Source organism: Oncorhynchus mykiss, chromosome 6 (assembly GCF_057628025.1).
Source record: "Oncorhynchus mykiss isolate SJ-2025 chromosome 6, ASM5762802v1, whole genome shotgun sequence".
Lineage (NCBI taxonomy): Eukaryota > Metazoa > Chordata > Actinopteri > Salmoniformes > Salmonidae > Oncorhynchus > Oncorhynchus mykiss.
The window spans coordinates 5652501-5665000 of NC_143027.1; the positions used below are offsets into that span (position 1 = coordinate 5652501).

A 12500-nucleotide genomic window follows, 5' to 3' on the forward strand; every position below is an offset into this window, starting at 1 on the left:
CGAGTGAAGCAGCGGACAGAGGACTTGACCGTCAGGTCTCCCGTTCGAACGACGGGGATGTCCAGCGCGCCCTCCTTCTCCGTCACCTTGTACGCCGTCTTCTCAAACTGCATGCTGGGAACTGGGAGGAAGGAATTGTTGGGGTAAATGAGTAGGGATTATGAGGTACTGTGCTATAAAACTTACAATTTCAGAAGGTGTTCAACTGCTTCCAGGTGACGGTGATCTAGATGTGACTTTTATTTAGTCTTTGCTAACATATGATGGGAGTCCCTGGGTCGCCGGTTTGCCTGTGCGTGTGTTGCTGGGCAACAAAAGTTAGAAAACCTCTGCTCTAGAAGACAGGTGTGTGTGTGTGTGTAGGGGTGTACGTACGGTCCAAGGTGTCAGTGATGACCACGGAGGCTTGGAAAGGTTCCAGAAGGACGGCCCCCTGAGGGGAGGAGAGGAACACTACAAAGGACTCAGCCCCCTCTATGGCCGGGTTCTGGATGTCATCCATGATGGTCAGACTGCACGTCTGGAGCGAGAGAGAGAGACAGAGAGACAGAGAGACAGAGAGAGAGAGACAGAGAGAGCGACACAGAGAGAGAGAGAGAGAGAGACAAAGAGAGAGAGACAGAGAGAGTAAGAGAGAGAAAGAGATAAAGACAGAGAGAGAGAGAGAGAGAGAGAGAGACAAAGAGAGAGAGACAGAAAGATTAAGAGAGAGAAAGAGAGAAAGACAGAGAGAGAGAGAGAGAGAGAGACAAAGAGAAAGAGACAGGGAGAGTATGAGAGAGAAAGAGAGAAAGACAGAGAGAGAGAGAGAGAGAGAGAGAGAGAGAGACAGAGAGAGACAAAGAGAGAGAGACAGAGAGAGTAAGAGAGAGAAAGAGAGAAAGAGAGAGAGAGAGAGAGAGAGAGAGAGGGAGACAGAGAGAGACAGAGAGAGACAGAGAGAGAGAGAGACAGAGAGAGTAAGAGAGAGACAGAGAGAGACAGAGAGAGAGAGAGAGAGAGACAGAGAGAGACAGAGAGAGACAGAGAGAGACAGAGAGAGAGAGAGAGAGAGACAGAGAGAGTAAGAGAGAGACAGAGAGAGTAAGAGAGAGACAGAGAGAGACAGAAAAAGAGAGAGACAGAAAAAGAGAGAGAGAGAGAGAGAGAGACAGAAAAAGAGAGAGAGAGAGAGAGAGAGGAAAAAGATGGACATTAACATTAAATTCCTACTCTCAATACAAAAAAGCAACACAACTAAAATAATTTTGAAAAATTATTACATCGCTGACATTGGTATTTTAGACAATAAAACAATAACAAAATGTTATTCTTCTTTACCTCCACAGTCTTTCCGGCTTTGAACTCCACCCTCCTGGAGGAGGGGATGTAGTCGACCCCGGGGGTGGCCGAGGGGGGGTCAGAGGGGCGCGTGGCGCACCACACAGAGGTCACTGACGACAGGTCACTGCCCTGACGCATCACTGGGATCTCTATGGTGCCTGGAGACGAAGGGTCAGAGGTTAGGGGGTGTTAGGTCAGAGGTTAGAGTTATACTTCCTGTTCTCCCAGCGGTTCATTCGAGCGATGATATACAGTATGTCTATTGATTGTCGAAGAATTGAACGTAGAAATGTGACCGGTTAACTCTAGCATAGCCCCAAGTCACCAGATGTATAACTATCCTCAGTCACACTTTCACCTGCATGTATACTGCTTAATAACTGCTTATTAGCCTTTATAAGCTGCTGTTATAACACATTATGAGCTCTCACCGGCGTCCTCGCTGAATGTAAACGTAGCGTTTCCCAGGGATACCGTCGAAGCATCATTTGGCCCGTCGATGACCACCGTCGCCACGCTGACATCGCCCATGCGGGTGTTATCCGAGGCGTCCGACAGGTGGAGCTCAAACTCCTCGGAGAGTTCGTATTCGCTGTCGTCGATGAGCTTGACGTCGCAGGTGGACACGGAGACGCCGGGGCCGAAGATGACCCTGCTGTCAGCAGTCATACCTCGACTCTCATAGTCAGACCCAGACTCCAGGCCGTGTGGACTGCTACCCTTAGCTGACTTAGGGGCCGTGTAACAGAGAGCCGAGACCGTACTGCTGGTGTCACCTGGAGGGAGAGAGATGGAGGAAAGACTGTTTGGAAAGGGTGATACCTAGTCAGTGGTACAACTGAAATGTGTCTTACCACATTTAATCCAACCCCTCTTATTTATTTATTTTTTAAATTTTACCTTTATTTAACTAGGCAAGTCAGTTAAGAACAAATTCTTATTTTCAGTGACGGCCTAGGAACAGTGGGTTAACTGCCTTGTTCAGGGGCAGAACAACAGATTTGTACCTTGTCAGCTCAGGGGTTTGAACTTGCAAACTTTCGGTTACAAGTCCAAAGCGCTAACCACTAAGCTACCTGCCACACCCTGGATGGTGGTCTGAAGGGCTGGACTATCACTGCACTAAGCTACCTGCCACACCCTGGATGGTGGTCTGAAGGGCTGGACTATCACTGCACTAAGCTACCTGCCACACCCTGGATGGTGGTCTGAAGGGCTGGACTATCACTGCACTAAGCTACCTGCCACACCCTGGATGGTGGTCTGAAGGGCTGGACTATCACTGCACTAAGCAGCACTAATGGAAGGCGCAGGTCAAATCAAATCAAAATGTATCGGTCACATGGTTAGCAGATGTTATTGGTCACATACACGTATTTAACTTCTTTGATATAGGGGGCGCTCTTTTAATTTTTGGATAAAAAAACGTTCCCGTTTTAAACAAGATATTTTGTCACGAAAAGATGCTCGACTATGCATATAATTGACAGCTTTGGAAGGAAAACACTCTGACGTTTCCAAATCTGCAAAGATATTGTCTGTGAGTGCCACAGAACTGATGCTACAGGCGAAACCAAGATGAAATTTCAAACAGGAAATGCCCCAGATTTTGAAGGCGCTGTGTTCCAATGTCTCCTTATATGGCTGTGAATACGCCAGGAATGAGCTTACACTTTCTGTAGTTTCCCCAAGGTGTCTGCAGCATTGTGACGTATTTGTAGGCATATCATTGGAAGATTGACCATAAGAGACTACATTTACCAGGTGCTCGCTTGGTGTCCTCCATTGGAATTATTGCGTAATCTCCACCTGCGTGTATTTTTCCATTTGTTTCAGAGGAGAAACCCAACTGCCACGAATGACTTATCATCGAATAGATATGTGAAAAACACCTTGAGGATTGATTCTAAAACAACGTTTGCCATGTTTCTGTCGATATTATGGAGTTCATTTGGAAAAAAGTTTGACGTTGTAATGACTGAATTTTCGGGTTTTTTTCTTAGCCAAACGTGATGAACAAAACGGAGCGATTTCTTTTTGGAAAAACTTAACATTTGCTATCTAACTGAGAGTCTCCTCATTGAAAACATCCGAAGTTCTTCAAAGGTAAATTATTTTATTTGAATGCTTTTCTTGTTTTTGTGAAAATGTTGCCTGCTGAATGCTAGGCTTAATGCTATGCTAGCTATCAATACTCTTACACAAATGCTTGTGTAGCTATGGTTGAAAAGCATTTTTTGAAAATATGAGATGACAGTGGTGTTAACAAAAGGCTAAGCTTGTGAGCCAATATATTTATTTCATTTCATTTGCGATTTTCATGAATAGTTAACGTTGCGTTATGGTAATGAGCTTGAGGCTGTATTCACGATCCCGGATACGGGATTGCTCGACGCTAGAGGTTAACAGATGTTATTGGTCACATACACATGGTTAGCAGATGTTATTGGTCACATACACATGGTTAGCAGATGTTATTGGTCACATACACATGGTTAGCAGATGTTATTGGTCACATACACATGGATAGCAGATGTTATTGGTCACATGGTTAGCAGACGTTATTGGTCACATAGACATGGTTAGCAGATGTCAATGCGAGTGTAGCGAAATGCTTATCTTTGTTTGAGTGATAGGCTACTAGCAGTCTCCTCCTCAATTACCTCTTGATGGGGTCAGGGTCAGTGTTGGAGTCAGGGACGGAGTCAGGGTTGGGTCAGGGACGGGGTCAGGGTCAGGGACGGGATCAGGGTCAGGGAAAGGGTCAGGGACGGGGTCAGGGTTGGGGTCAGGGTTGAGGTCAGGGACAGAGTCAGGGTTGGGGTCAGGGACGGAATCAGGGTCAGGGTCAGGTTTGGGGTAGGGTTAATGATAGTGTAATGGTTACTAATACCTTTCCTCTCTATAGGGCATGTATAAACCCGGTACGGGGTCAGGGTTGGGGTCAGGGACAGAGTCAGGGTCAGGTTTGGGGTAGGGTTAATGATAGTGTAATGCTTACTAATACCTTTCCTCTCTATAGGGGCGTGTATGAACCCGGTACTCTCGTTGACGTGGTAGCTCTTCTTGTCAAACTGCAGCGTGGGTTTGTCCTCTGTGTCGTTAATGTTGACGCTGGCGCGGGTCACCTGACCCAGGAGGGCGTAGACGGGCATGCTCAGCTCCACCTGGAAACTCTCCACACCTTCAAACACCTTGTCGTCCTGGATCTCTACGGTACACACCTTGGTGTCCTCGCGCTCATCAAACTGGACCTGGGGGGGGGGGATGGGAGGTTAGAGATGTTGTTACGGGTGTAGTACAAATATAAGAAGAGGAGAGGAGAACAGAGGAGAGAAGAGGCGAGGCGAGGAGAACAGAGAAGAGGTGAGGCGAGGAGAACAGAGAAGAGGAGAGGCGAGGAGAACAGAGAAGAGGCGAGGAGAACAGAGGAGAGGAGAGGAGAGGAGAGGAGAGGAGAGGAGAGGCGAGGAAAGGAGAGGAGAGGAGAACAGAGAAGAGGCGAGGAGAGGAGAGGAGAGGAGAGGAGAGGAGAACAGAGGAGAGGAGTGGAGAGGAGAGGAGAGGAGAGGTGAGGCGAGGCGAGGCGAGGAGAACAGAGAAGAGGCGAGGAGAGTAGAACAGAGGAGAGGAGAGGAGAACAGAGGAGAGGAGAACAGAGGAGAGGAGAGGACAACAGAGAAGAGGAGTGGAGAGGAGAGGAGAGGCGAGGAGAGGAGAGGAGAACAGAGGAGAGGAGTGGAGAGGAGAGGAGAGGAGAGGCGAGGCGAGGAGAACAGAGAAGAGGCGAGGAGAGGAGAGGAGAGGTGAGGAGAGGAGAGGAGAAGAGAGGAGAGGAGAGGAGAGGAGAAGAGAGGAGAGGAGAACAGAGAAGAGGAGTGGAGAGGAGAGGAGAGGAGAGGAGAGGCGAGGAGAGGAGAAGCGAGGCGAGGAGAGGAGAACAGAGGAGAGGAGAACAGAGGAGAGGAGAACAGAGGAGAGGAGAGGAGAACAGAGGAGAGGAGAACAGAGGAGAGGAGTGGAGAGGAGAGGAGAACAGAGGAGAGGAGTGGATTGGAGAGGAGAGGAGAGGAGAGGAGAGGAGGCGAGGAGAAGAGAGGAGAGAAGAGGAGAGGCGAGGCGAGGCGAGGCGAGGAGAGGAGAACAGAGGAGAGGAGTGGAGTGGAGAGGAGAGGAGAGGAGAGGAGGCGAGGTGAAGAGAGGAGAGGCGAGGCGAGGAGAGGAGAGGAGAACAGAGGAGAGGAGAGGAGAGGAGAGGAGAGGAGAGGAGAGGAGAACAGAGGAGAGGAGAGGTGTGGAGAGGAGAGGAGAGGAGAGGAGAACAGAGGAGAGGAGAGGAGAGGAGCAGAGAGGAGAGGAGAGGAGGCGAGGAGAAGAGAGGAGAAGAGAGGAGAGGAGAGAAGAGAGGAGAGGAGAGGAGAGGGTATTCCAACAACTGTTTCCCAGGCTTTGCCTCAAAAAGAGAATATGTTGTCATTCACTTGCCTGGTTAAATAAATCAAATAACAGTACCTGTCCAGCGTACTCCACGTAGTCCTGCTGTCCGGGGAGAGAACCCACACTGGAGGTAGAGGTGGCAGTGCCCTGCTCCGTACGACAAAGCACGATGGCATACTGGTTCAGGTTACCCGTCCTCTTCACTGTGACTGACACCATGCCAGCCTTCTCACTCACATTGTAGCTGTGAAGGGCATCAGAGAGCATCAGAGGGCATCACAGGGCATCACAGGGCATCAGAGAGCATCAGAGGGCATCACAGGAAATCAGAGGGCATCACAGGGAATCAGAGGGCATCACAGGGCATCACAGGGCATTAGAAAGCATCAGAGGGCATAACAGGGCATCACAGGGCATTAGAGGGCATCAGAGGGCATCACAGGGCATCAGAGGGCAAAAGTGAGCATCACAGGGCATAAGAGAGCATCACAGGGCATCAGAGGGCATCACAGGGCATCAGAGGGCATCACAGGGCATCAGTGGGCATCACAGGGCATCACAGGGCATCAGAGGGCATCACAGGGCATCACAGGGCATCACGGGGCATAAGAGAGCATCACAGGGCATCAGAGGGCATAACAGGGCATCACAGGGCATCAGAGGGCATCAGAGGGCATAAGAGAGCATCACAGGGCATCACAGGGCATCAGAGGGCATAAGAGAGCATCAGAGGGCATCACAGGGCATCAGAGGGCATCACAGGACATCAGAGGGCATCAGAGGGCATCAGATGGCATAAGAGAGCATCGCAGGGCATCACAGGGCATCAGAGGGCATCACAGGGCATCAGTTACATAAAGACAGACATACAGCTTTGAGAGATACAACAACACGATAATAGCTGAAATGGACTGTATAGAACTGTGGCCAAATTCAGAAGCTGCAAACCCTTGAAGATGTTTGAACCATACATGGGTCTATGGGAGTCTGAACCATACACGGGTCTATGGGAGTCTGAACCATACACGGGTCTATGGGAGTCTGAACCATACATGGGTCTATGGGAGTCTGAACCATACACAGGTCTATGGGAGTCTGAACCATACACGGGTCTATGGGAGTCTGAACCATACACAGGTCTATGGGAGTCTGAACCATACACGGGTCTATGGGAGTCTGAACCATACATGGGTCTATGGGAGTCTGAACCATACACGGGTCTATGGGAGTCTGAACCATACACGGGTCTATGGGAGTCTGAACCATACATGGGTCTATGGGAGTCTGAACCATACATGGGTCTATGGGAGTCTGAACCATACACGGGTCTATGGGAGTCTGAACCATACACGGGTCTATGGGAGTCTGAACCATACATGGGTCTATGGGAGTCTGAACCATACACGGGTCTATGGGAGTCTGAACCATACATGGGTCTATGGGAGTCTGAACCATACACGGGTCTATGGGAGTCTGAACCCAACACGGGTCTATGGGAGTCTGAACCATACACGGGTCTATGGGAGTCTGAACCACACACGGGTCTATGGGAGTCTGAACCATACACGGGTCTATGGGAGTCTGAACCATACACCGGTCTATGGGAGTCTGAACCATACACGGGTCTATGGGAGTCTGAACCACACACGGGTCTATGGGAGTCTGAACCATACACGGGTCTATGGGAGTCTGAACCCAACACGGGTCTATGGGAGTCTGAACCATACACGGGTCTATGGGAGTCTGAACCACACACGGGTCTATGGGAGTCTGAACCATACACGGGTCTATGGGAGTCTGAACCATACACCGGTCTATGGGAGTCTGAACCATACACGGGTCTATGGGAGTCTGAACCATACACCGGTCTATGGGAGTCTGAACCATACACGGGTCTATGGGAGTCTGAACCATACACGGGTCTATGGGAGTCTGAACCATACACCGGTCTATGGGAGTCTGAACCATACACGGGTCTATGGGAGTCTGAACCATACACCGGTCTATGGGAGTCTGAACCATACATGGGTCTATGGGAGTCTGATGACACGCTGGGCCCTACTTGTTACAGCAGGCTGTGCCTTGTTTCTCTCACCTCCTGTGCTGGAAGCTGACGAGAGACCACTGGATATGGAACAGGTTATCAGAGACAACGTTGGGCTTGCCGTCCTTCACCAGGAACTTAAAGTTGTCCACGGTCTCTGTCACGCTCTCTTCAAAGAGCACGTAGCGGATCAAGCCCAGGTTAACGTCAGCTGGAAGGGGAAGGGGGGCCAAGTTAACACAATGTTAAAAACAACGTAGACCAACGTTAGCACAACATAGACCCAACGTTAGCACAACGTTAGCACAACATAGACCCAACGTTAGCATAACATATACCCAACGTTAGCACAACATCGATCCAACGTTAGCCCAACGTTAGCACAACATAGACCCAACGTTGGCACAACATAGACCCAACGTTAGCACAACATAGACCCAACGTTAGACCAACGTTAGCACAACATAGACCAAAGGTAGCACAACATAGACCACCCACCCACCACACCCACACACACCCACCCACCCACCCACCCACACACACACACACACACACACACACACACACTATACCTTGTGTGAAGCTGGTGATGGGAGCGCCAGGTTTCAGTTTGCTCTGCAGGAAGCCATGTTTAGGCTCTGCTGTGACCTCATAGACCAGCTGACCATCGTCTGTGTCTGGGTCTATGGTCAACAGCTCCTTTTTACTGATCAGGTTGGTGGCCTGCAGCATCAATCAATCAATCAGACAGTCAGTCAGTAAATCAATCAATCAACCAACCAGACAGTCAGTCCGTCAGTCAATCAGACAGTCAGTCAGACAGTCAATGAGACAGTCAGTCAGACAGTCAGTCAGTCAGTACATCCATCAATCAATCAATCAACCAACCAACCAGACAGTCAGTCAGACACTCAGTCAGTCAGACAGTCAGTAAATCAATCAACCAACCAGACAGTCAGTCAGACAGCCAGTCAGTCAGTCAGTCAAGTTTAGTAGCCAGGTTGGTGGCCTGCAGCATCAATCAATCAGACAGTCAGTCAGTCAGTAAATCAATCAACCAACCAGACAGTCAGTCCGTCAGTCAATCAGACAGTCAGTCAGACAGTCAATCAGTCAGTAAATCAATCAATCAACCAACCAACCAGACAGTCAGTCAGTCAGTCAATCAGACAGTCAGTCAGACAGTCAGTCAGTCAGTAAATCAATCAATCAATCAACCAACCAACCAACCAACCAACCAACCAGACAGTCAGTCAGTCAGACAGTCAGTAAATCAATCAACCAACCAGCCAGTCAGTCAGACAGTCAGTCAGACAGCCAGTCAGTCAGACAGTCAGTCAGACAGTCAGTCAGACAGCCAGTCAGTCAGACAGTCAGACAGTCAGTCAGTCAGTCAGTCTGCCAAGTTTAGTAGCCAGGAAATCAATAAGAATTGAAAAACAGTGAAGACGTAAACCGTATTTGTGACTCTGTCACAGACCAGTAGGGGGAGGCAGCGCAACAAAAACCAAATCCAACCATTGATACGAAGGGGGAAAGTTGAAGAGTCATCGAGCCATGCAATTCTTTTGAGACCTGTCCAAACATCTCAGCAGATTGCCCAATGCTATATAATAATAATAACATGAGTTCACAATTACAACGCCTTGAGGCAAGGTTTTGATAGTTGCACACAGCATTTTTCCAACTTCACTGTAATAATCAGACACTCATAATTATTGTCTAATATTACATAAAACATCAAAAAGATTTTCTCTAAAAAAAAAAAACTTTAAAAGTTATGTTTTGTATTTCTCTTTCCTATATGTGTTCCATAATGTACTATATTGTTTTAACTAGAGTACTGCAGGGTCAGTCTGTGTTTACCTTGTTGTCTGTGTCCTCCAGAACCAGTCTGTGTTTACCTTGTTGTCTGTGTCCTCCAGAACCAGTCTGTGTTTACCGTGTTGTCTGTGTCCTCCAGAACCAGTCTGTGTTTACCTTGTTGTCTGTGTACTCCAGAACCAGTCTGTGTTTACCTTGTTGTCTGTGTACTCCAGAACCAGTCTGTGTTTACCTTGTTGTCTGTGTCCTCCAGAACCAGTCTGTGTTTACCTTGTTGTCTGTGTCCTCCAGAACCAGTCTGTGTTTACCTTGTTGTCTGTGTCCTCCAGAACCAGTCTGTGTTTACCTTGTTGTCCGTGTCCTCCAGAACCAGTCTGTGTTTACCTTGTTGTCCGTGTACTCCAGAACCAGTCTGTGTTTACCTTGTTGTCTGTGTCCTCCAGAACCCGTCTGTGTTTACCTTGTTGTCTGTGTACTCCAGAACCAGTCTGTGTTTACCTTGTTGTCTGTGTCCTCCAGAACCCGTCTGTTTACCTTGTTGTCCGTGTACTCCAGAACCAGTCTGTGTTTACCTTGTTGTCCGTGTACTCCAGCCACTGCAGACCCAGGTTTATGACGATACGAGGTGTTCCATCATTAACAGGTAGAATGTCAATCTTAAACATCTGGGGTGCAGCAGTCAACACCTACACAATGACAAAGGCAGGACAAGGGGTTTATGAAATGTCAGTGAGAGAGAGAGAGAGAGGGGGGGGGGAGAGAGAGAGAGAGGGGGGGAGATATACAGAGAGAGAGAGAAAGAGAGAGAGAGAGAGAGAGAGAGAGACATACAGAGAGTGAGAGAGAGAGAGAGATAGTGAGAGAGAGAAAGAGAGAGACACACACACACAGAGACACAGAGAAATAGTGAGAGAGAGAGATAGTGAGAGAGAGAGATAGTGAGAGAGAGAGAGAGAGAGAGAGAGAGAGACACAGAGAGAGAGACACAGAGAGTGACACAGAGAGAGAGAAAGACACAGAGAGAAAGACACAGAGAGAGAGACACAGAGAGTGACACAGAGAGAGAGAGAGAGAGAGAGAGAGACACACAGAGAGATAGTGAGAGAGAGAGAGAGAGAGAGAGAGATAGTGAGAGAGAGAGAGATAGTGAGAGAGAGAGAGAGAGATAGTGAGAGAGAGAGAGACACACCCCCTCCTCTCCTCACCTCCTTGCCTGCCTCCTCCACCATAAAGAAGACATTAGTCCCGTCAGCTACAGTGACGGTGAATCTGTCCTTCAGTGAGTTGGATCCATCGTGGTTGTAGCTGATTCTGTTCTGGTAGACGTCGTCCATGGTGAAGCTGTTGGTCTGACGGTAGTGCTGTCCGTTGTTGGTCCGCTCCATGGTGCCGTGACGGGGGGCCTGAACTACGGTGAAGGTGATGGACTCCTCCTGGAGGGAGACATTTTTAGCGTCAATATGTTACGATATATAATATACGCTGAGTGTTTAAAACGTCAGGGACACCGTCACTTCTTACGCTAATGTCGGGGTCTGAAACCTGACACTTCAAGTCAGCTCTGCGGGGTGGAAACAGAACGCAGACAGATTGGATTTCTGCCACTATAAGGCAGGGGACTCGACACCGTTCACAAAATGCCAGTCGGAACCGGTCCACAACCGCTCAACGCCCCTCACATCGGGGGAACCAGACATCTGAGATGGGTTGGATTACGTTGAGATGCAATGATAGACCGGAAGCAGCTGAATATCTACACTGAGTATACGAAACATTAGGAACACCTGCTCTTTCCATGACATAGACTGACCAGGTGATCAGCTATAATCCCTTATTGATGTCACTTGTTAAATCTACTTCAATCAGTGTAGATGAAGGGAGGAGGCGGGTTAAAGAAGGATTTTTAAGCCAATTGAGACATGGATTGTGTATTTGTGCCATTCAGAGGGGGAATGAGAAAGACAAAATATTTAAGTGCCTTTGGACGGGGTATGGTAGTAGGTGCCAGGCGCATCGGTTTGAGTGTGTCAAGAACTGCAACGCTGCTGCAACAACAGTTTTCCCGTGTTCATCAAGAATGGTCCACGACCCAACGGACATCCAGCCAACTGGACACAACTGTGGGAAGCATTGGAGTCAACATGGGGCCAGCATCACTAAAGAACGCTTTCGGACACCTTGTTAGAGTCCACGCCCTGACGAATTGAGGGCTTTTCTGAGGGTTGAAAAGGGGTTGTAAAAACTCAATATTAGCAAGGTGTTCCTAATGTTTTATACACTCAATGTATGCTATATTACACTTTTGTGATCAAAATTAACAATTCCATCCATGGCTATATTACTGAGGGTGACAACTTTACCCTTCATCTTGTCTATGCTAAATAGTGCATATTTAAACTGAAAAAATTATCTTGACATAGCATAATCAAGGAGCTTGAAACGAGTTGTCTTTGTTCTCTTCTAGTTGCTACAGCAACCAACTATTTAGCCTATAAGCCATACAATATGTTGACCTCCTCGTCGTGACCTAGTGACAATGCTATTCTGTTCTGTTGGTATCCGGGTCTTTTTTTTTTGCTACATTGCAGTGAAAAAGTATTTACCCACTTTTTTCTAAATGTCTCGACTTTTGCATATTTTATGTCCTAATATGTCGTCCAAAAAAGCGATACATTTTGACTCGTCCTGTCTGTAGAACATTCTTCCTGTCTGTAGAACATTCGTCCTGTCTGTAGAACAATCTTCCTGTCTATAGAACATTCATCCTGTCTATAGAACATTCTTCCTGTCTGTAGAACAATCTTCCTGTCTATAGAACATTCATCCTGTCTATAGAACATTCTTCCTGTCTATAGAACATTCTTCCTGTCTA

At 48.1% G+C, this 12500-nt stretch overlaps 1 protein-coding gene across 1 annotated transcript in view; it reads right to left on the minus strand.

The window, feature by feature from the left end:
* Window positions 1–12500, minus strand: part of LOC110525177 (extracellular matrix organizing protein FRAS1) — a 202919-nt gene that overhangs the window by 29380 nt on the left and 161039 nt on the right. Inside the window, exons 49-58 of the mRNA XM_090239234.1 lie at window positions 10834–11061; window positions 10201–10314; window positions 8377–8527; window positions 7856–8015; window positions 5836–6004; window positions 4331–4577; window positions 1755–2099; window positions 1321–1481; window positions 376–520; window positions 1–121 (exon numbers count right to left, since the gene is read on the minus strand). The exon at window positions 1–121 is cut by the window's left edge and continues 85 nt beyond it. Coding sequence (XP_090095360.1) covers window positions 1–121; window positions 376–520; window positions 1321–1481; window positions 1755–2099; window positions 4331–4577; window positions 5836–6004; window positions 7856–8015; window positions 8377–8527; window positions 10201–10314; window positions 10834–11061 — 1841 coding nt within the window. The remainder of the gene's footprint in view (window positions 122–375; window positions 521–1320; window positions 1482–1754; window positions 2100–4330; window positions 4578–5835; window positions 6005–7855; window positions 8016–8376; window positions 8528–10200; window positions 10315–10833; window positions 11062–12500) is intronic.